This window comes from Stigmatopora argus, chromosome 16, assembly GCF_051989625.1.
Source record: "Stigmatopora argus isolate UIUO_Sarg chromosome 16, RoL_Sarg_1.0, whole genome shotgun sequence".
Lineage (NCBI taxonomy): Eukaryota > Metazoa > Chordata > Actinopteri > Syngnathiformes > Syngnathidae > Stigmatopora > Stigmatopora argus.
In genome coordinates, this window is record NC_135402.1 from 12077134 (window position 1) to 12100007 (window position 22874).

The 22874-nt window shown below is 40.6% G+C and overlaps 1 protein-coding gene across 1 annotated transcript in view; it reads left to right on the top strand.

Moving 5' to 3' along the window:
* The window catches only part of LOC144090694 (poly [ADP-ribose] polymerase tankyrase-1-like), an 81569-nt gene extending 59816 nt beyond the window's left edge, over nucleotides 1-21753 (top strand). The window contains exons 17-29 of the mRNA XM_077622413.1: nucleotides 3699-3918; nucleotides 5219-5328; nucleotides 6325-6513; nucleotides 7660-7740; nucleotides 7846-8038; nucleotides 8132-8211; nucleotides 10303-10423; nucleotides 12480-12577; nucleotides 16642-16716; nucleotides 16845-16950; nucleotides 19167-19353; nucleotides 19430-19586; nucleotides 20905-21753. Coding sequence (XP_077478539.1) covers nucleotides 3699-3918; nucleotides 5219-5328; nucleotides 6325-6513; nucleotides 7660-7740; nucleotides 7846-8038; nucleotides 8132-8211; nucleotides 10303-10423; nucleotides 12480-12577; nucleotides 16642-16716; nucleotides 16845-16950; nucleotides 19167-19353; nucleotides 19430-19586; nucleotides 20905-20991 — 1704 coding nt within the window. The 3' untranslated portion in view covers nucleotides 20992-21753. The remainder of the gene's footprint in view (nucleotides 1-3698; nucleotides 3919-5218; nucleotides 5329-6324; nucleotides 6514-7659; nucleotides 7741-7845; nucleotides 8039-8131; nucleotides 8212-10302; nucleotides 10424-12479; nucleotides 12578-16641; nucleotides 16717-16844; nucleotides 16951-19166; nucleotides 19354-19429; nucleotides 19587-20904) is intronic.
* The last annotated feature ends 1121 nt before the right edge of the window (nucleotides 21754-22874 follow it).

The window sequence follows — 22874 nt, forward strand, 5'->3', positions numbered from 1 at the left end:
TTAAACTTTTGTGAATAACCTCATCCTTCTTTTCATACAACTTTCATCTGAGATGTATCCCTCCAGCACCTCCCGCTCAGGCTTTGAAATGTGGAATAGCCATTCCCTGAGGGGAGAGCCACCCGGCAAGAGTTCAATGGCACAATCACAGGAGCGATGTGGGGGAAGCGCCTATGCATGGTCCTTGCTAAAAACCTGCGCAAGTTCGTGGTAACACTCCGGCACTGGGGGGGGGGGGGCACATTAGAGGAGACCTCATAAGCCGACCAGAGACACCTAGTGTGGCAAGCTGGATTCCAGGCTGTCATCTTGGGGCCCAACCAGGCAATTACTGGATTGTGTTCTTTATGCCATGGAAGGTCCAGAACTATGGGTGTTCCCGGGCAGTCCAAAACTCAAATACTGGAACCTCCTGGTGGTTCACAGATATATGGAGGGGAAATGGAAAAGCCTGTCTTCCTCTTCCGCGGAACATCCACGACCCACATTAGTTTTCATAGTCGCCGAATACATCCACTGAAGATGCAATAACCACTGCCCTCCACGCTGCACTCAGCCACCTTGAGAAAAGAGGGAGCTATGTCAAAATGCTCTTCATCGAATGCACCTCATCTTTTAACATAATATTACCGGACAGTCTTATCTCCAAGTTGGCCAACCTGGGGATCCCACCCTCCACCTGGTTCTGGATTAAAGACTTTCTGGTCAACCGACCCCAGCACGTGAAGTTAGGTCGCCACCTCTCATCCACCCGCACTCTCAGCACCTGTGGCTTTGTGCTGATTCCGCTAGTTTACTCGCTCTAGACACACGACTGCAGACCCATGCACCCTAGAACATCATTGTGAAATAAGCGGATGACAGGTGGTGGGGATGATCACAGAGGGGAATGAGACGGCCTACAGAGAGAAGTCCTTAGAATGGTGCGCTCTCAACAACTTGGCACTGAACATTTCCAAAACCAGGGAACTCATCCTGGACTTCCGACGGAACAAGGCGGCTCCGTCCCCCATGTATATCCACAGCGAATCTGTGGAGCGAGTGGAGACTTTCAAGCAGAGACTACATTTCCTGAGAGTGCTCGGGACGGATCAACTCAACACCAACCTGCTGGTGACATTCTCCCGCTCAACTATTGAGAGCCTGCTGACCTATGCTGTCAGTGTGGCACTGAAGATGCACAGAAGCAGACAGGAAAACACTGCAGAGGTTGATCAACACACCTCAAAAAGAGCATCAGCTGCCCCCCTGCTTCCCCCGGAGCTCAGGGCACCGCTTCTTCTTTGGCAGTGAATTGGGTGGCACTCAGCGCTGAAGAAGAATCCATATTTCACCGTAGAAGAAGAATATCGCCCGAATAATATAAAAGAACAAGAAGAACGACTTCTTGCCGTTTCCTGTTTTCTTTGGACTAAATTTCAAATTGTGCACATTACATGTGGGGAAACACTACCCCGTGTCTATTCCAGCTTTTTTTGGATTTTGAATCGTTTTTGAAAATGTCTCCTAAGCGCCAATGAGCCCAAGAAAAATATTTGACATGATGAGTGATTGAGAAAGTGACGTTGCTATTAATGGCCATAGTACACCATTGCGGCATAAATTAATCTACCATACGTTTTACCAAGAAAGAAGCGGACATTCGGAAGACAGCCACAATATCATTTTCTAAGGACACCAAGCGAGTCATAACCACTATGAATAAAAAAATTAACCAGCATTATGAGGGATTTACGCTGTAGATAAGTGAAGCTGACATGATGAGAGGATGTCAACACAGGAATGCGGAAAAGGCAGCGGAAAACGATGAGGATGATGAACATGGTCTTCCTTCTGCAGGAAATCTTCAATATGCCACACAGTTTGCACCAACAGGTCCAGGAGATTGATGTCCACATGGTCTGAGCCATTTAATTTGGCGATCGTCTTGACAGTGTTACAAAATCATATTTGTACAAGAAAAGAAACGGTGGGCGCCATGTTTCTTGTCCGCCCAAAACCTCTTGCAGAAAGAAGCTCCTCCTGGTGCCCCTACGGCGCTGCTGAAGAATCCATCGTTGATCCAATGCCTCTTGAATCTGATGAAAAGGACTTGGATTAAAGCTCCGAATAACATTTGTCTTGAAAAAGATATTTTTCTTGTTTTCTCTCGATCCAGCCAGCCGATCATCTCCCTCTATTTGTGCGGTCAGCCTCCAAACACAAAAGCACAACTACACAGACAAAATCATTCTTGTGGAATAAACTTTTTCATAGATTCCCAGTCTCCCACTTGCACTTGCACAGTAGCTTTAGTTTAATTCATCTAATACACTTGAAACCTTTGATATGATTAGCTTAAAATGCATGTAATTATTCTTCCATTTCCTTCCCATCAACATACAGAAGACTTTGTTTTAAACGATTAATCGCCCAGGCCTATTTTATATGATCTCGCAAGCTCTCCAATAAATATCCACCGAATAACCTGGTTCTCGGATGGTTCGTCGAAAGACGTTTGGTCCCCGGACGTTTGGTCCCCGGACGTTTCGTCGAAAGACGTTTGGTCCCCGGACGTTTGGTCCCCGGACGTTTGGTCGACCGGACGTTTGGTCGACTGGACGTTTGGTCGACCGGACGTTTGGTCGAACGGATGTTTGGTAGAACGGACGTTTGGTCGACCGGACGTTTGGTCGACCGGACGTTTGGTAGAACGGACGTTTAATAGAACGGACGTTTGGTCGCGGGGTTGTTACTGTTGAAACCAGCTCTCAAAATTATAATCATGAGAGAGAGTGAGTTTAATATCTAAAAATCCAATATTAAAATATCAACAGTAAAATCTGTCATAATTTGACAGCGAGCAAACCCGGCGACTAAACGTCTGTTCTACCAAACGTCTGTTCTACCAAACGTCTGTTTTACCAAACGTCTGTTCTACCAAACGTCCGGTCGACCAAACGTCCGGTTGACCAAACGTCCGGTTGACCAAACGTCTGGTTGACCAAACGTCCGGTTGACCAAACGTCCGGGGACCAAACGTCCGGTCACGGAATAACCTAATGTTAGCTTTCTGCTACCATGTTTTTGCAGTTTACAGAAATATTTCCACTTTCACAATGACATTTTTACAGAGGCATCAGCTGCCTACGTGCCACGGTATATGCATTCACACTAGTTAATCCGCTTCACCGTGGATGTTCTCTTGTGGCTTTCAGCAGTAGGTTTTCTTTTGTATTTCTCTTTTTGTTGAAATTTTCTAATGGTCTTTTTGTGTCCAAGTCGTGTTCAGAATAAATCAGCTGCTTTCTGCTAAAAGTCCACTCTGGGAAGGTAGCTGGACACATTCAGGGATGTAGTGGTTATGAAAAACATGGTAACTGCCAGAATGCTGAAATATTCCTTTCCGTTTCTGAAAATCCAATCGCAGAAATCGCCATAAGTGATGAGCGGATGCTCATTTGTTATTTCTGAGGACTGACATCTTTTTAAATTTGTCTCCTCATATATTCCCTAAATGGAGAATTGTTAATTTTGAGTGCTAAATTACCATGAAAATAACCACGCGAGGAGGAGTAAAATATTGCAAAAATGTCCATGCAGGGAAAAAATCATCTTTATCTACTAACCTTTTTCACACAAGATGATGTAAATGTCTTCTCTTTCGGATAATAGTTATCCTCAATCAATCTCATTTAGAATTTTCATTCAATCCGCAGCACGGGGCAGATCCCAGTAAAAAGAACAGAGATGGAAACACTCCCCTAGACCTCGTTAAGGACAGTGACACGGACATCCAGGACCTTCTGAGAGGAGATGCGGCCTTGCTGGATGCAGCCAAGAAGGGATGCCTGGCCAGAGTGCAAAAGTTATGCAGCCCAGACAACATCAACTGCCGGGACACGCAAGGGCGGAACTCTACCCCTCTACACCTTGCAGGTAACAAGTCACTTAACCCTAGAACTCATTTAATACGTTGGCTGCTATTGATGAATGGCGCAAGACACCCAACCCATTTTAAGTGCGAGAGCTTGGCAGCAAATGTTCGTTGTCAGCTCTCCCCGTCAAAATGGATTGGACACAGTGGCGCTGAAAGAAGAGCATTTACAGTTAGTGCTCACATTTTAAATGAATTGGACGTTTATTGATGTCTAAGGCAGGTAATGAGTTAAACATTATGTTTTTAGAGTATTTCTTTTTATTATACATTTTAATTGTATTGACTTGCTTTGATTTTTGATTATGATTTTGTGTTATACCTTTATAATTTTATTTATTCAGAAAAATAATGATGAAAATATAATGATTCATATTAAAAATACCTATTCAAATGTTTAAATATAAATAATAAATGGACTTCTGACCTATGAATCACGAGTGTCCAAACTACTACGCACAGAACCGCAGTGTTTTCAAATTTTCTTATTCCAACTGATCAGGAAAACACTTTTTGGTTTGTTACATGTGCAATACTGCTGTTTTTGGCTCCACACTATCCAAAATGTTAAGTTTTTTTTCTTCTTACTTCCAAGCAACTTTGCATCGGATCATTGCAGCCAAGCCGGAGCCCAACATGCATTCTGCAATTTTCTTTTTTAAGTAGTGTAGCTTTGATTTCTGTGATTCCAAGCAACTCTTCACGTACAATAGAAAATGTCTTGTCATGTCTTCTTAAATGTAATGGCTTAGTAAATAATCTCATCTTAAATGATCTTAGAGTGGGTTGGAACAACTTAAAGCTTTTACATGTAAAATCCATCTGTACTTACAAAAAAACCACAAGTAGTTATGAAACCACTTCTGGAAGGGTTGAATTTCGTAAGTAGAACTACCAGTTTTTATGCTTCTGTTTATTTTTTTATACAGTGTTTTCATTCCAATGGTCTTGAAAATAATTACGTATTTAGCAAATCCAAAAGTTTACAGACTCAGTTTGAGTATAAATGGTTTAAATTTCTTCTTTTTCCCAAAGACAATGCCCAAGGCTACATTGCAAAGTTTCTGCTGCAAAAATTTATCTATCAATTTTCCAACAGAGAGGAAAAAAAACGAGCATTGATGGTAGTACATATTCTTGAGTGATAGCTTGTCGTTTTTCCATTAGTTAGTCTCAATCTTCTCTCTGTGGTTGACTTTTTCCATTTGCCCCCACCACCACCACCTCGTATGACCTGAATTCATGCTGCTGCGTCAAATTTCTGCTCTTAACTCACTTTCTTACTCTCACTGTGGCATTTAGCTGGCTACAACAATCTGGAGGTGGCTGAGTATCTGTTGGAGCATGGAGCTGACGTAAACGCACAAGACAAAGGAGGTCTGATACCTCTGCACAATGCTGCTTCATACGGGGTAAGGTACACTGTCGTGTGCCCACGGATGAATAAAAAAATCAAAGAGGGAAAATATATTTTCTTCCTGGGTACATCCACAAAATCGGTCTGATAAAGGAGAGATGTTGGAGATCCGTGCATTCCAGAAAAGAGACACAAACGGTTGCTTTAGAATCTCCTGATGCTTTCAAAGGGAGGCTATATTTTGCAGTAGGTATTGAGGCACAGAGTGGCAACATGTCACGAAAGTGTGGCGTAGAGCGTGGAATGTAGAAGGAAGGACCCAAATACAGGGAAGCTGGCAATGGAAGAGTGGAATAGAGTGCTCTCACAAAACTTTAATTACTTAAGGCAGGGTCTGTAGAAAATAACAAGGACTTAGAAATCAAATAACAAAATCAAACCTGACATGAAAGACATGGGGTAACGAAGAATTTGGCATGGAAACGTGGCCTGGTACAAACAAAGGAGATGATCCGACGATGACTAACAAACGCATGGGGTTTAAATAGACAGACAAGGGCTGATTATCAATCACACACAGCTGGTTATAAGAGGAACGGAAGCCCGGAGGGACACAAGAGGCGAAAAGCACACAGACAGGACATACAAGAAAAAAGGTATAACAAAACCACCCACACCCCAACTACCCCTAACAGTACCCCACCCCTAAGCGACGAATTCCAGACGCCTCAAAACCGAATATCCGGAACAGAAAACATAACAGATAACCTCGGGTGTGGAGGGGTTGCGAAACATGGTCCGGCGGTCGTCCGGTCCAGCCCGTGAGGAAACGCCGGGCCGGCCAGTCCGGCGGTCGTCCAGCTATACACTCCAGACACGTTCCAGAATGATATCAACATGAAGCAATGTGATAATATGTTGCTTGATGCTATATTGAACGAGCTGAAAAGGACCCCTAAAATGTGCAGGGCTGAGTCCAATGCATGACTGAACTGAACTAATCTTGATCCATCCTTCTGTCTTTTTTATTTGTGTCTATCATTGCATCCAGCATGTGGACATAGCTGCCCTTCTCATCAAGTACAACACATCCGTTAATGCCACAGACAAATGGGCATTTACCCCACTTCATGAGGCTGCGCAGAAGGGACGAACGCAGCTTTGCGCTCTACTTTTGGCCCATGGAGCCGATCCCACTATGAAGAACCAGGAGGGACAAACGCCGCTGGACTTGGCAACAGTATGAAACTCTTAAAGTCCCCTTGCAACTAAGTCGTACAAAATACCTTTCTGAAACTTTCCCATCCCACCTAAATGACATGAGATAGTTTGATCTGATCTATACTATAGCAGGCTGGACTGCACTATAACTTGAAGAAAAAATAGCTCTATTAGTTCGGCTTTGTCTGTATTTATTGATGTCATTCAAAGTTGCTTTTTAATTAACACTTTAAAAAAGATTGACTACCTGATGTCTCCCAGTAATATTCATAATACTGTCATAACTCTACTTATGAATGACTCTAGGTGCGACATTTTCAGGTTACAATTTTTTTATATGCAAATAGTTACTTGAGATACGAAAAAAATCCAAGTTACGAAATCCCCCAAAAGTAAATGCCTTTCCTTATCCGTTATTTTATTTTGAAAATATTGTTGCGGATGCATTGAGTCTCACCTAGGAACATCGCTACCCTCTACTGGGGTCTCTTTTCATCGCTCTTATTCCATTATATAATGACAATAAAAGCATTCAATTCAATTCAATTAGCTTTCTCACAAGAACCACTATCCATGTTTCAAAATTCCCTCTTACATACCTGTCCACCTTAGCTTAATGCTCCCCTTATTAATGATTGCAATTCCCTTTATTGAGCGATTAAAAACCATACAAATGCAACGCGGCATATATTTCACACACACACAGAACACGTAAAAGTCTAAAATGCAGTACTACAAAGTGGACGGCTTTCGACCATGGTAGAACGGCTCTTGCCACCATCTGCCAGACAGACGCGAGTATCACATCTCCCATTATAACGGCCGCAAAGGGAACTATTTCAGCGGCGTAGGGCACGTTTTCATATGCTTTATTTATTTTAAGACATTAATAAATAATCTCCTTATAATTTTCTCTCATTTTTGTGAATTTCCTCACATCTTTCATACAAAATTGGGACACTTAGATCAATTTTAAAGGGTTTAGTTGGTAGTTGTGTGAGGACTGTGGAACTAATTAGAGAATTTACATATAAAGTACACCTTTACTTACGAAATTTTCAAGTTACGAAAAACGTTCTAGAACAAATTTATTTTGTAAGTAGAGGTACAACTGTAGTTCAAAAATAATGATACTGTTCTTTTCCAATGAATTTGTCTGTAACAGGCGGATGATATTCGAGCATTGCTGATAGATGCTATGCCACCAGATGCCTTGCCCAGCTGCCTGAAACCACAGGCCACAGTGGTTAGTGTTGCCTTTGCGTCATCGGGGATTGCCGCTTTTGAATTCCAAAGCAAAAACATATATTTTGCGTTCCATGTCCCCAAGTCTTGCAATTTCCATCTCCAGGTGAGTGCCAGTGTGGTTACAGGAGGCGCCACGGCAGGTGTGGTCATTTCTCCCTCGCCATCGCCTTCGTCTTGCCTGTCTGCCGCCAGCAGTATTGATAATCTGGCCACACCCCTCAGCGACATGGTAGTCGGTGGTGCCAGTGGGACAGCAGATGGAAGCGCATCTGGGTCAGAAAGGAAGGAAGGGGAGAGTATGTACTCTATACAAAAAAATAACACATCTTCAGGTTTGGCATTCTCAAATGTGGTTGTCTTATTGCTCCCTTATTGCCACCTTTTTCCAGCTCTACTGGATATGACCATTAACCAATTTTTAAAGAGTCTTGGACTTGAACACCTGCGAGACATTTTTCAAAGAGAACAGGTAGACAACTACTTTGTTTCATATGCTTTTGAAATGTATAAACACTATTTATAGCTGGCTGAAGTATGAAAATGCAAAGCTTGTTTACTCTCAAACACTCAGAGCTGTCAATCTAATCTTTGTCATGAGCCATACTAAAGTTGTGGTTTTCTTTGGTGGGCCCTCAACCGGGGGTACCAGGTAGCAGGAGTAATCAACAATTTAGCAATTAGGGAAGGAAAGGAAAGTTCATTAATCATTAAAATGAATTTGATGCACACCATTTGCACACCAACCCGCACAAAATCATGTGGCAGGCAGTTCTGGCCCACAGACCCTGTGTTTTGGCACCTGTGCCCTACACTAAGAAACACCTAAAAAGAATACAGGTCTCCAAGAACAACTATGAAGTCTTAATCAAAAATTGGACAGGAACTGCTTTTTTTTAAGCCAGTGCAACATTTTGCCCAATTTAAATAATTTAAAAGCCGAATGGATTCCACCTACCCATGGATTCTTCTATTCCATACACCACTTACCATATTGAAGGTCAAAGGGTGTTGATCAGTATATTGTCAGTCAACATATCGTACCTATCATCAGTCAATCGCGCGCACACCTAGTGAGAGACAAGCATTCATGCGATGTTGAAGTTAACCCAGCAAATACAGAGAAGCCAAGCAACAGGACTACACCATCAGTGACTCTTGTGCCAAAAATGCTATCTTTGGCACTTTTTCTGTTAAGCATTTTAGCTACCTAGACTTTTTAAAGCATTCGTTAATACGTTTTTTGTGGTCAAACTTGTGAGCCAAGACATCAACGCTATTAACAAAGAAATGATCAATCGACCAAATGCATTCATTCATCTTCCATACTGCACATGCTCGAAAGGTTTGCGGGGGTTACTGGAGGCTAACCCAGCTGACATCGGGCGAAAGGCAGATTACACCCTAGACTGGTCGCCAGTCAGCCATAAGGCACACAAAGAGACAAACGACCATATGCACTCACAATCATACCGCCACCAGAGGGAATTGAGCCCGTCCTTGCCTGCCCGCTCCGAAGTCACGCGAGTGAACCTCTACACCACGAGACGTCCTCGAACAAATTCCTTAAATGCAAATCTCGGACACTTTTTTTAAAATCCCCCATGAAGAGTGGAAATGTGACAGAATATTTCCTTCTGGCTTGAATTCATGTTAATCTGGCTCTATGCCTGCCCTTTTCTCCTTGTACTGCTCTACACAATTGACTGGGGATGCAAAGTATGTAATCAGCTTCAGTTGATATTCAGTCAACTTGTTTGCTGTTGAGGAGACCAAAACAGTCAAATCAGTGAGCACCAACAAAGATCCAAAAAACACACTTGGATTGTTTTTAATTTTGCACCATCCACAACAAAGCTTTCCTTTAGGCATTTACATTTTGCAATTTTTTCGAAACATGCAATCATTCACTTAATTGAGAAACCATTTTTCGCAATACATTTGGGTATTCAGGCTGGTGTTTTAGGACTTGCAAACATCGAAGAGAGCGAACCATAGAAGAGAAGATTTTAAATTTAATTTAAATTTAAATGGGAGAGTTCACTCTCCTTGTGACTGCACTTCCCCTGAACAAACTTGAAAACTTCTCCTTCACTTTGATCCGTTGGTCCATGATTTTCATGCATTCATTAATCTTTTCTGTACGTAGCGCTGAACGGACCCTAATGAATATTTGTCAGCCATTATCTCTGCAATCAAACATTGTTACAGTCTTGGATTTGGTTGTACGTATAACCATTTTTTTGAGCCAAATAAATTTTTGGCTTGTTTTTGGATTGTAGCTCATGGCATAACATTTACAGGGTTAAAGATCATCAGAAACAAAATGTGAAACAAAACAAATGTGAAAAGCAACCTGTTTTATTCTAGCATTGTTTTAGACATACATACAGAGAGCTATTATTGTAGCTGACTGCATCGTCATCATTTGCTAGTGGTACATTTCTGTAGATAGATACCATAGATTGATATTTAAGTTGGTTTATATGTGGCTTTATCCAGTACTTGTGCAAATAAGGTTTTTAAGAAAAGTTACAGGAGTGGTTGTCTCTTGTATGAGCAGATCTCATTGGACGTGCTCGCAGATATGGGCCACGAGGAGCTCAAGGAGATCGGGATCAATGCTTACGGGCACAGACACAAACTCATCAAGGGCATCGAGCGGCTGCTGGGAGGTCAGCAAGGTGGGACAACGCATACATTTGACCGTCCTTCTCAAATAGTTGGGTGGGCATCCCCAAGTCACAACCAGTTGCTGTAGTAGAAGGAAGTAAATTACACATCCACTAGAGCAGTGCTTCCCAACCTTTTTTGACTGCGGCACTGTGCATCGAAAAAAATCTCAAGGTACACCATCAGCTGTAAATCTTCTAATTTAAAACTATGTTGCCTATATTAACAATATACAGTAATCCCTCGATTATCGCGACCTCACTTATCGTGAATTCACTACGCTATTAATTTCTGCTATTAATTATGATTTTTTGATTATTTTTTTACTTCAGTGCTGAGTCCTAGTAGCAAGAGTGGCTTCTGCTTATGAGTTTCAGTGAGGATTTTCACATTTTTATGAACATTTTTTTTTTACTTCAGCTGAATCCACGCTGAAACTCGCTGATTTTTCAACAAGAATCAAACCTTGCAAAATTATTCCAAAATCGAATTTTTAACATCGACCTAATGTAACCAAAAGTTGATATCTGTGTACCCCAGACAACAGGTTTGAGTGATGTAAAAAAAACAAATAATATAACATTTTATCACTTTCTCCTCTCAATATAACTTAAATATTTGAATATTATGTGAAGAGAAATGTTGCACTCACACAGACTTTACGTCGCCAAAAGTTGATGCCCTTGAAACCAAACAACATCCGGTTCAAGCAACATAACAACAAAAAAACAACATAAATCTCGCAATATTACAACTCTTTTACTCCCAATATTACTTCAATCTCCTAAAATTACGTGAAGAGAATTTTTTTGCTCACACAGACTTAACATCGAGAAAAGTTGAAGCCCGTGAAGCCAAACAACTTCTGGTTCACTTTACAGAAAAATAAGCAACAAAATGACCTTAAGACTTCAGTAATTACGATTTAAATCTTGTAATAGATGTAGTCCAATCTATGATTTAAAGTTCATCATATTTTGATGTTAACCTCATAACAATTAAATTTTATCTCATCTCATTTTCTGAACCGCTTTATCCTCACTAGGGTCGCGGGGGTGGGGGGGGGGGTGCTGGAGCATATCCCAGAATCGGTGGCCAGCCGATCGCAGGGCACAAAGAGACAAAGGACAACAATGCACACTCACACCCATACCTAGGGACAATTTAGAGCATCCAATCAGCCTACCATGCATGGTTTTCGAATGTGGGAGGAAACTAGAGTACCCGGAGGAAACCCACGCAGGCCTAGGGAGAACATCCAAACTCCACACAGGTGGGACGTGACCTGGATTTGAACCCAGGACCCCAGAGCTGTGAGGCCGACACGCTAACCACTCGTTCCACCGGGCCGCCCAGTTCAATTTTAATCTCGTAATATTAAGAGTTTTCTCTCTCAATATTCAAATGGATGGCTCCTTGTAATTTCCTGTAGCACACCAGTGTGCACAGTGGTTGGGAAACACTGCACTATAGTAGACTGCAAAGTCGGTCTAATGTATGTTTTATTTTTTATTTTTTTAATGCGTTGAACATGTGCACATAAAGCACAGAGCAGGAGATAAGTGCAGTGAACAAACACCCTAGGAATAAAGTAAATAAATATTTAACAAACATGAAAAGAAAGAGCGAAAGACAGTGATAATGAGACTATAGAAAGCTGTGATTAGGGAAAATGACAGACCTAAACAAATGAATTTATGTATAACGAAATCATGCATAATGCAGGTCACTTGTTTTTCTTTTTAAAGTAAAAATGTACCAAATATTACCAACAACCTTATTGTACTTATAGCAATTGGATAGGCAGATGATGCCATTTATAGTCATGTTGGTGTATTGGGATGTCACAAACAAATTCCTCTTCCTTAGTAGGGGTGTAACAGAAAATAATTGACTGATCCTCCACCTATTGTTTGCATGATGTTCAAGGTCACGGGTTTGCTGCAAACGTATTCCACTTAAATCTGGGATTGAAAACCAAAGACAAATCCTCATAGCATTTACATCAATACAGTGTACAGTATGTAAGATTTATATCGCACAATGGACCCCATTCTGTGTTTGCAGGTGCCAATCCTTACCTGGCATTCCACTGTTCCAGCCAGGGCACCGTGCTGATTGATCTGGCCCCAGATGACAAGGAGTTCCAGTCTGTGGAGGAAGAAGTAAGCATGCAGTCATATAAATGCAGATGAAGCTTTAATATTTACCTGGCAAGTGGATCCGTGTATCTGCCTACTCATTACTTTGCTCAATTTCACTCTGCATTGTTTCACTTTCTGACTGCACTACTGATGTAGGAACTGTCTCAAGCAATTGTCAGTTAAACCAGTCAGGGAAGCAGACAGCAAATATCAGTATGAATGATTTTAACACTGATGCGTACATTCAGAAATGAATGAGCCCCTAATATTTGACTGCTCTGAACTGTTTTTGTACTGTCTCATACCATGAGACATCCATCATTTCAACTCTGTGTATTAGTAGGGATTGGGACTGTACTTCATTTGCCTCTAAAATAATAACACTCTACCCGCTTATTCTGTAGTCATCCAAATGGGAATCAAATGCAATTCCCCACTTCATCCCCTCATGTGCTGCCTCTCGTCAAAACACAGCATTGCATAAAATACTGGCCGCTGCTCTCATTGGAAATTAGAACCATAACTATGGAATCAGATTTGTTGGAAATAAAGATTCAAGAACAAAACCTCTGGCATCAAACAAAACTACCAAAAACAAGATGTTAAGCAAAATAATGAAACTTAAAGTAGTAAAAAACTGAATAAAACTTGAGACTTCCAATATTTACAATTAGAGATCGATCGATATGGGATGGATATAGTTACAAAATCTAGTACGGCCAAAATTATAAACAAAAAGCATGTATTCAAGGGATCCTGACCCACTATTTAAAAAGCGCTAGTTCGACAATTTCAGGTTTCTTAAATACTACCCCAAAAATAAATCAAACATTATACTGAAAAAGGAAAAAAGGTGAAATTTCTTATATAAAAAATCTTGAAAAAAAGTATTACTGACGAACATATCACCGATTATAACAAAATGAAGCAGACCACAACACGTGAAATAATTCAAATTGTAAACTTAAAAGTGATTTTAGTTCATAGTGCTGGTTTAGGTATCTAAGAAAATCTCAACGGAATACAAATAAGAGCGCCAAATATTGGGGGGGGAAGTTCCCAATCAGTCATTTGCTCCCATGCTTACAGGGTTGCCACAAGTACTGCGCTTTGGTTTCTTGGGATTGGCTGGGTAAAATGATCCAATTTTAAATGGGTTATGTTCCTGTAAAACATCAAATTGCGGCAGTTTGTGTTATGAAGATGTTGAATAAATAACTTCTCTTTAAATAACATGTTTTGCAATATTGATGATATTTGTTAATAAAATATAGATAATACATAAGTCAATATTTTAGTTTATTAGTTGGAATATGAATAATCTTACACAGCATCATATTTGCCAAGAAATATCATTTCAGTTAAATATGCTTTCTCCCCAACTCAAGATAAATCAAACAAGGCAAACTATGGGGACTACACATTTATGTACACTTTGATTCACTACAGCATTAACTAAAACATCTGAATCAATGCAAATAGGGCATTTCCCCGTGTTTGGTGTCTGTGATTTACTTTAGTTTTGCCACCACAACTGCTCGTGCATTAAAATGTACACTATTGTACTTGATTCCCACCACTGGCACATCATTTTAGTTTAAGTCAAAGTTTATTGCTTCGGAAGAAACTGGCCTGAAGTGCAATAGTTTCACGTAGCGTTTAGATACGACGACACCATTAGCTAATAAATACTACTGTGGAAGACTGCATGTGACTGTTTACTATGCGAGGTGTTTAAGCGGTTGTGTAGGAAATCTACAATGATGTAACTTTAGAACAGTGGTCTCCAAACTATTCCACAAAGGAATCTGAAAGGTTTTCATTCCAACCCAGAAAGAGGACACCTTTTCACCAATCTGGTGTCCTACAAGTGCAATCGGTGGATTGCAGTCAGGTGCTTCTTGTTTTCTGCAGAAATCTCATTGGTCAAAGTGTCTGTGCTGGATCGGTTGGAACAAAAACCTGCACCCACAATGGCCCTCAAGGACCGGTTTGGGGACCCCTGCTTTAGAACATTAGAGCTGGCACATTTCGGCTGTGGGAAACTTGTTGGTCCTACTGTCGTCCACACTATCATAAAGGTTGTGCGAGCAGCAGTCACATGGCGGCTTTGGCACAAAAGTAGCCACCGACTCCTCCCTAGCAGCTGCCACTCGGCAAAAAATAGGACATGGAGCAGGGGCTGCTTATTCATTGGCACTAACACATCGGCCGTTTTTGGGAATAATGTACATTTTGGATTCTTAACTGACTACGTCTCGCTCTCGTTGCCGCTGAGGGATAACTCAGTAATGACCTTAAGAAGCTAAATCAATGTTGAATATTCTACTTTGCTTAAAAAAAAATCCTGCCATATTTTTCAAACCAAGTGTTAGTGTTGCAGACTGTCTTATTCCGGGGTCTTTCCTTCAGTCAAAGCGGCTGCAGTTGTGTATATTTGCTTGGTCAAAATTACTTTTTCTATCAGCCTTTTTTTTCTTTATCGGACGATTGCCGATGTTGAATAAATTCCATATATTGGCCCGATCTAGCGGTCGTCCTCTTTTTTTACGTTCTTGCTGCCCAAACTTTCCCGCTTGCACCACCTATATTTTTTCTTGCCAAGCAGATTTCTTTCGCTTGTCTCTTGCCTTGCCTGTTTTTGTCAAGAAATTTTTGCATTTCCGATATTTGGCACAAACTCCACAGTTGTGCGGGCTCTGTAGGAAGTGTGTCATCATCGAACAAGTAAATTTCTCGTCGTTCCTGGGAAACCATTTTAGACATCCACAGCTTGTTGATTCTTTCTGGGGCTTCTATTAAGTTCTTTCATTCATTTTCTAAACCGCTTTGTCCTCACAAGGGTCGCGGGGGAGGCTGGTGCCTATCCCAGCTGGCTTCGGGCGCGAGGTGGGTGACACACTGAAATGGTGTCCAGCCAATGGCAGGGCATGAGCAGACAGATAACCATTCATGCTGACACTTATAACTAAGGGAAATGTAGTGTCCAACCAGCCTACCATCCATGTTTTTGGAATGTGGGAGGAAGCTGGAGAAAACCCATGCAGGCCTGGGGAGAACATGCAAACTCCACACAGGTTGACTGACCTGGATTCGAACCCAGGACCCCAGAACCGTGAAGCCGGCGCGCTAACCACTAAGTCGCTGGGCTGCCTTTCTGTTAAGTTTTATGACTAATTCCCTGTTGGCAGTGAAGTAACACTTACAGTAACCTTGGAAATAATTGTCGAGACAATGGGGAATTGTGGAGTTTGCTAAGACGTATTAATGGCCATTTGCAAAAGATCAATTGTCTATGATTAAATTAGCCGTTTCTCTTAGTGCCAAGAATCACCATCAAGGGGTAACGTAGTGCTACTAGGGATCTTGTCTGGCGGAAAGAGTAATAGTAGTATTAAACTCGGCTCACTAATAGGTAATGTTATTACGACTGCAAACCCTTCTACTTGTCATTTAAACTGTGGCTAATGACTTGGCCGGCAGATTATATAAACTCTTGAAGCATGCCTTTATTTAAGAACTGGGTTGCTGTTAGTTACATTGGAGCCATTTGCTTATGATGTAAAACTGTACAATTTGCGAATAAAACAGAATGCAATGAATTGTCCACATATAGTCAATGCATCATTTCTTTAAAATTATACTTTCATTTCAAGTTTAAACTTTGAACTTTTTATGTATGTTTTATTCTGATGAAAATATTGAAACTTCAATATTATTGCATTCTGTTTTTATCTACTTTTATCTGTGTAGTGTCCCTTTTTTTCTTGATGAATCCGGTTGTACCTCTTGCTTTCACTAATGTAGTAAAAAGTAACATTTTGGAAACATTTGTATTAGAAAAAAAACAGTTAATTTGTATTCATTAATACCAGCATTATCAAATGTCAGGAAAGAGGCTTTTGAAAGGAAATGTTTTGCTAGAAAAGCAAATATTTAATTTTTTTCTAACGAAGACAAAAGCTTCAGCATCTCATTTACGTGTTTTTGTTCCATGTCTTTTTTAATATGATAAAAGCATTTTGGTTTTCTTCTCATTTTGTCCTGATAAAAGCATTTTGTTTTTCTTCTCATTTTGTCCTCAGCTGCAGAGCACGATCAGGGAACACCGAGACGGTGGTAATGCCGGCGGCGTCTTTAGCCAGTACAACATCATCAAGGTGACGGCTGATAAACACTCTGACTTGAGGGACCTCATTAGCTGACAACAGTGCAACTTTAGAGTACTATCCCTTAAGTCAAAGACTCGTAATGTTCTGTTTTTGGATCATTCATGTCGTGTGTGCAGATTCAGAAGGTGGTCAACAAGAAGTTACGTGAGCGCTACTCACACAGGCAGAAGGAGATCGTTGATGAAAATCACAATCATCACAACGAACGCATGCTCTTTCACGGTAAAGGAACTATGAGCTTTCTGACACCCTTGTATTCACACTTGAAGTGTGCAGTTCTTTCACTGGTCACCAGACAAGCACTCTATCAGGTTCTTCTTCACACTTAATACTCGAGCCATGTAGTTTAGTTCCAAGCCAATTTCAAAGCAAATCTCTACACTCTCTGATAGAGAAGTTTGTGTAGTATGGCTGACACTCTCAGTGACAGTTTTTTTTCTCATGTTTAAATTCAACTCAGTGCAATATGGTGCATCTGATTACGACACCGAGCAAAAAGTCTGGATTCACCAGTCCTTGGCAAGCCCTCACTCAGACATTTTATTCTGTTAAACAAACTCAGATCGCAAACATGAAACAATAATGATGTCCAAAGTGCAACTCTGTGGCATTCAGAGTCACTAAAAGAAAAGGATGAAAATCATTGGGGTGGTTATTAAATGTTACTTTTATAGACCAAACACGGGTTTTAAAAAAAATGGAATCACACAAAGACTGGTGATTCCATACTTTTTGCTAGGGAGAGTATAAGCTGCACCTCTCAAGATTCAATTAAAAATACATCTAGGTGTACACATTTTAACATGGAATATTTACTTCAAAAGATGTTACAGAGAGAGATTTGATTGATCAAAAATTTGCCGGATCCTCGTCATTCAGGGTGCTGCCCATAAAGCTGTTCACAGCCAATCAGGAAGCTATTAACTTTAAAATACAGGATAGTAGAATTACTAAGAAGAAAAAATATATCCACATGCACTCTTAAAATCCCTCTACAACTTGATGTAGTTGGCAGTAACAGCTGTCCTCGCCTGCTTTAGCATACTAGCTTTTGTTGTAGCACAATGTGGATGCCAATTCTTATTAAATCTACCAAACCACTATTTGGTAACCTTAACTTGTCCTTTTGTAATGGTACCAATTATGAACAGAGCCTTCTTTGGAAATAAAATCCCCATAGTCCCTAATAAATTTGCAGTGTAGTGTAGCACTTTCATTTAGCATGCTCTGGATAGCCTTTTTTCAATCTGTCAAACTACCTTTTTGTTTGTTTGAACCCATTCTTCTCTGGTGGTTACCAAATGGGTTCTTGTGACAACAACTACATATAAAGACAATTTGCCTTTTCAAAAATGGCCTAAGGAATGTCGTTAACAAGAAACTAGCGGCACAGTACATAAATTGACTTTACCTCAGGTGTCACCAAGTCCTCAAGGTCCTATATTCAGTGTGTTTTCCATATCTCCCTTCTCCAACACACCTGAATCAAATACTGACGGAATAGGTGCCCTAGAGGACTGGAGTTGGTGAACCCTGCTCTAGCTGATTTAAGATCTGTGGCCTTGCTTTTCTTTGCGTCATTCAGGCGGTACTCGGCCGTTTGGTCGCCCGGAAGGTTATTGATAATTACCATTTTAAATTGTTGCTCAAATTCCCTAAATACAAACTGCGAATTATTATTTAGTCATACTTAATGCCCTATTAATTATTAGGCTAAAGAAAAGCTCCAAATTTCCCGTACTTTTATTGTGTTTTGTTGGAGAACTTGTTAAGACTCTGACTGACGTCCCTTCCTAAAGGGACAACTCATGTACATACAAACTCTTATACACTCACACGTCCGCTCAGTGAAACTGCTCAGGGCCATTGTTGGCTTTTATTGATGCGTAGACCGTGTTGTTTTACCTTGTTTTGTCGCCGGACTTTTGGTCGCCGGACTTTTGGTCGCCGGACTTTTGGTCGCCGGTTGTTTGGGTCCAGGCGACCAAACGTCCGCGACCAAACGTCCGAGACCAAACGTCCGGCGACCAAAAGTCCGGCGACCAAACGTCCGGTCACGATTCAGGCGTTCTAGACATAAAATTTGTGACACTAAGAAACGAGATTGAGTCAACAGTCATTAATCCTTGGCAATTTGCTTTTCCCATGCTGTTACATAATATTTCACCATTATTCTGCTATATTATATTCTCACAGTTTGTCTTAGTCTGTGCTTTTTACAGTTTTTTCATGGCATACTACCATCACGTTTTGATATTGATCTCTGTACTTGTCACGAAAGTGAGATGGAACACAAATGAAATGATTTCAAAATCCAGGTCAAGTTGAACTATAGGCATAGTGTAGATTTCTCAAATCGCAGGGAGTCTGTCATCACCGTGTTCAACTCTGCCAATGTTCTTTATCTTTCGCTCTATTCTCTCTCACTTTGGTGCCAGGTTCTCCATTCATCAATGCCATCATTCACAAAGGCTTTGATGAGCGCCACGCCTACATCGGCGGCATGTTCGGTGCCGGCATCTACTTTGCGGAGAACTCTTCCAAAAGTAACCAGTATGTGTACGGGATAGGCGGAGGTACAGGTTGTCCTGCCCACAAAGATCGCTCCTGCTATGTGTGTCACAGGTAATACCTTCATACCTTCCCCCGACACGGGACATCCGGTGTGCTAACGTGAGCTTGGGCTATGTGTTTCTTTCAGGCAGATGTTGTTCTGCAGAGTGACGTTAGGTAAGTCATTTCTTCAGTTTAGTGCAATGAAGATGGCCCATGCACCCCCGGGGCATCATTCAGTCATAGGCCGGCCGAGTGTCAACGGACTGGCCTACGCTGAGTACGTCATCTATAGAGGAGAGCAGGTGTGGACGTTTGTATTTGCACATTCGGCAATGCTTTTCACATTGAGTTCATAATATTCGTTAGAAACGGGCATTTTGACTGGCACCTTCACAAAGTTATTCAATAAAAAGACCCTACCATGCCTTAAATATGAAAAGGTGTGCCCAAAACCATATGCAGTTGTACCTCTACTTACAAAATTAATTGGTTCCAGAACTTTTCGGAAGTAGAGCAGTGCTTGTACTTGTACTATGTAAATTCTGTATTTTGACCCACGCTCCTCAAAAAACTACCAACTAAACCCATGAAAAAGGATGTCCCACTTTTCTATGAAAGATGTGAGAAACGGACAAAAATAAAAGAAAATGATATATTAATGTAATTAAATGAAAAACAAGCATGCACAAACTTGTTCTATTCGTGCAGGAGTGCAGTACAGTAAGGAAGAAGCTAACGTTAACTTATGAACACATGCACATAAACACAGCTAAACAACTTCAAAATGTGAATTCAAAACAACTTCAAAATATGAATTCAAAACGACTTCAAAATATGATTTCAAAACGACTTCAAAATATGAATTCAAAACAACTTCAAAATATGAATTGAAAACGACTTCAAAATATGAATTCAAAACAACTTCAAAATATGAATTCAAAACAACTTCAAAATATGAATTCAAAACAACTTCAAAATATGAATTCAAAACAACTTCAAAATATGAATTCAAAACAACTTCAAAATATGATTTCAAAACAACTTAGCATTAAATAGAACTCCAAAGGAGTAAAATTCTCACCATCTTGCCGTTCAGTCCAGAGAGGTCATGCCGAGGAGTCACCCCTTCTACTTCAATAGCATAGCGATGCTAATTCGTGGGTTACGGCCAATCGTATTGCCTAGCAATATCACAGCAACTGCACAGCTCTTTCTTCTATTCTGTTTTTCAATGAATAACAGGGCCCGCTTATTCATTTTATTCCCACCAATAATTTTAAATGAAGAACGCTGTGACGACAAACGGCGGTCAAAAGAGAGTTGTTGTTGTTCTGGGAGGCGCCAAGCAGAAGTAAATCAGGATGCAATAATGTTGCAACGATACTTTCCAAATAAAATAACAGATACAGGAAATGCAATTACGTTTAGGGGGATTTTGTAACTTGGATCTTGTTTCCGTATGTTGGGACGGTCATTTGCATATCAAATGGGTTCGTAACCTGAAAATTTCGTACCTAGCGGCATTCTTAAGTAGAGGTACGACTGTATAAATGTATACATATTCATTTTATCTGACATCATCTGTAATCATTGTCCTCGCCATTTTCGTGTCATCATCAGGCTTACCCCGAGTACTTGATCACATATCAGATCGTCAAACCGGAAAGCGTAGCCACGCCCTCCGCCCCCGCCGAGCAGAAGTCCTGAAGCGCACTGGTGTCACAGTTGCGACCCAACGTCTCTGGGAATGAACTTTTGGGAACTGCCCCGAGAACCAAGCGAGCACGATGAACCGGGCTGACGCGTGGCCGCCTCACCCAAAGTGCTTGTGTCCAAAGGGGCCATTTGACTTTTCCCGGTTACTGAGCAGAAGTGGGATGTTTCATGAGGTCTTCAGACTGATCAGAACACAAGGGACCAACATCTTAACATAAAACAAACAGTCGTTTTTATGATTACCTACGTTGAAATGGTAATTATGCCACAGACTGTTACCTAAGAACAGGTTATCATTTCAACTTTGTTCAACCACACAAAACCTACCACATAAATGCCTGGATCATGAAAAGGGTGCTTATAGTACATGACACGCACGTGTGGCAACAAACACAAGGCTTTCACATACAAAGCTTTTCTTTCGGGTCTTTTCCTTGACCGAAAACAACTTTAAAAGGTTCACTTCAGCTTTCAGTGAATTTTCAGTAATTTTTTTCCATGACTTTCCAAGTCTGTTACACAAAAAGGTCAGCATTTCACACGGCCCATATCCATGGTTGTTGTTTACATGGGAAGTGGCCATTTGCACACTTTGCGCTGAACTCATCTTATTTGAGAATGAGTTTCATATTATCAGTTATCCTGTTGAAGTAATTGTCTGCTATTGGCAGTGATAAACATCCAATACATTTCTTCCTGTAATGGCCAACTTTAACACTAATACTGGATTGGTCGTCAACAGTCATTGAGTCATAGTCCTCAATTGTAGGTCTGCTCTGGTATACAAGTTCTACAAAAGATGTACAGTAATCCCTCGAATATCGCAGTTAATGTAGACCAGACATGGTCGCGATAATCGAAAAATCGTGAAGTAGGGTCACCCCTGTTATAAAAATATATATATTTCATTTTTTAAAGTTCATAAAAATATGAAAATGCACGCTGAAACTCGTAAGCGGAAGCCACTCTTGCTACTAGGACTCAGCACTGAAGTAAATTAAAAAAAAAAATTAATAGCAGAAAAAAATCGCAAAGTAGTGAATTTGCGATAAGTGATGTCCCGATAATCGAGGGACTACTGTACTTGATCAAATCACTCAACATTAATATTCTTCGCCCTCATGTTGTGGACAACACGTGTTAAACGTCTGAATGCATTTTGCGGTGTGGATTTACTAAATTCAGCGAGGGCCAAGCTGATCAAACATACGGCATTTGTGTCTGTTCATCCAAATGGTAAAACACGCAAACCCAGTTTGCAAACTTATTTAGGTGTTAACGTGTACAATTCCTGTGAAATAGGCAGCTAAAACAATGTAACATTGGTGCCTCATGTTGCTAAAAAATATTTCATTTTGCTTCAGAATTTTCCCTCTTTTTGTCTAAGCGACTCCCGTGTTTGCCCTATTTGATCAAGTAACCATAATTTTTACATTTAGAGATGAAACACATTGTTATAATATCCATCAAAAAGAGGGAATGAGTATGCTGAAGTAATTCTCATTTTTAAAATGCTTCCAGATTTTTTAATGTTTTAAACAAATTTGTCCTCCATTAATTGTTGGAGCAGCCCCAATATACATAGTTGAGAAATAAAATATTACTTTGACATACTCCTGAACAAGGAAATGAGATCGAATGAGAAAGAGAATGTTCCTGTTGATATTTCTACTGGATGGAACTTGTTCATTCTTCCCCAAAAGGGCGAGATCTCCCTGTAGTTCCTCAACTTTGGCATTCAATCCGATCCTAAACCTTATAATTGGTCTTTTCAAGGGCTACAATCAGCTGAATGTCACAAGCGCACAAAATGGTGTCTTTCTTAGCAGTGTTTACATGGGATTTTGGGAGACTACAAACAATTATTGATAATC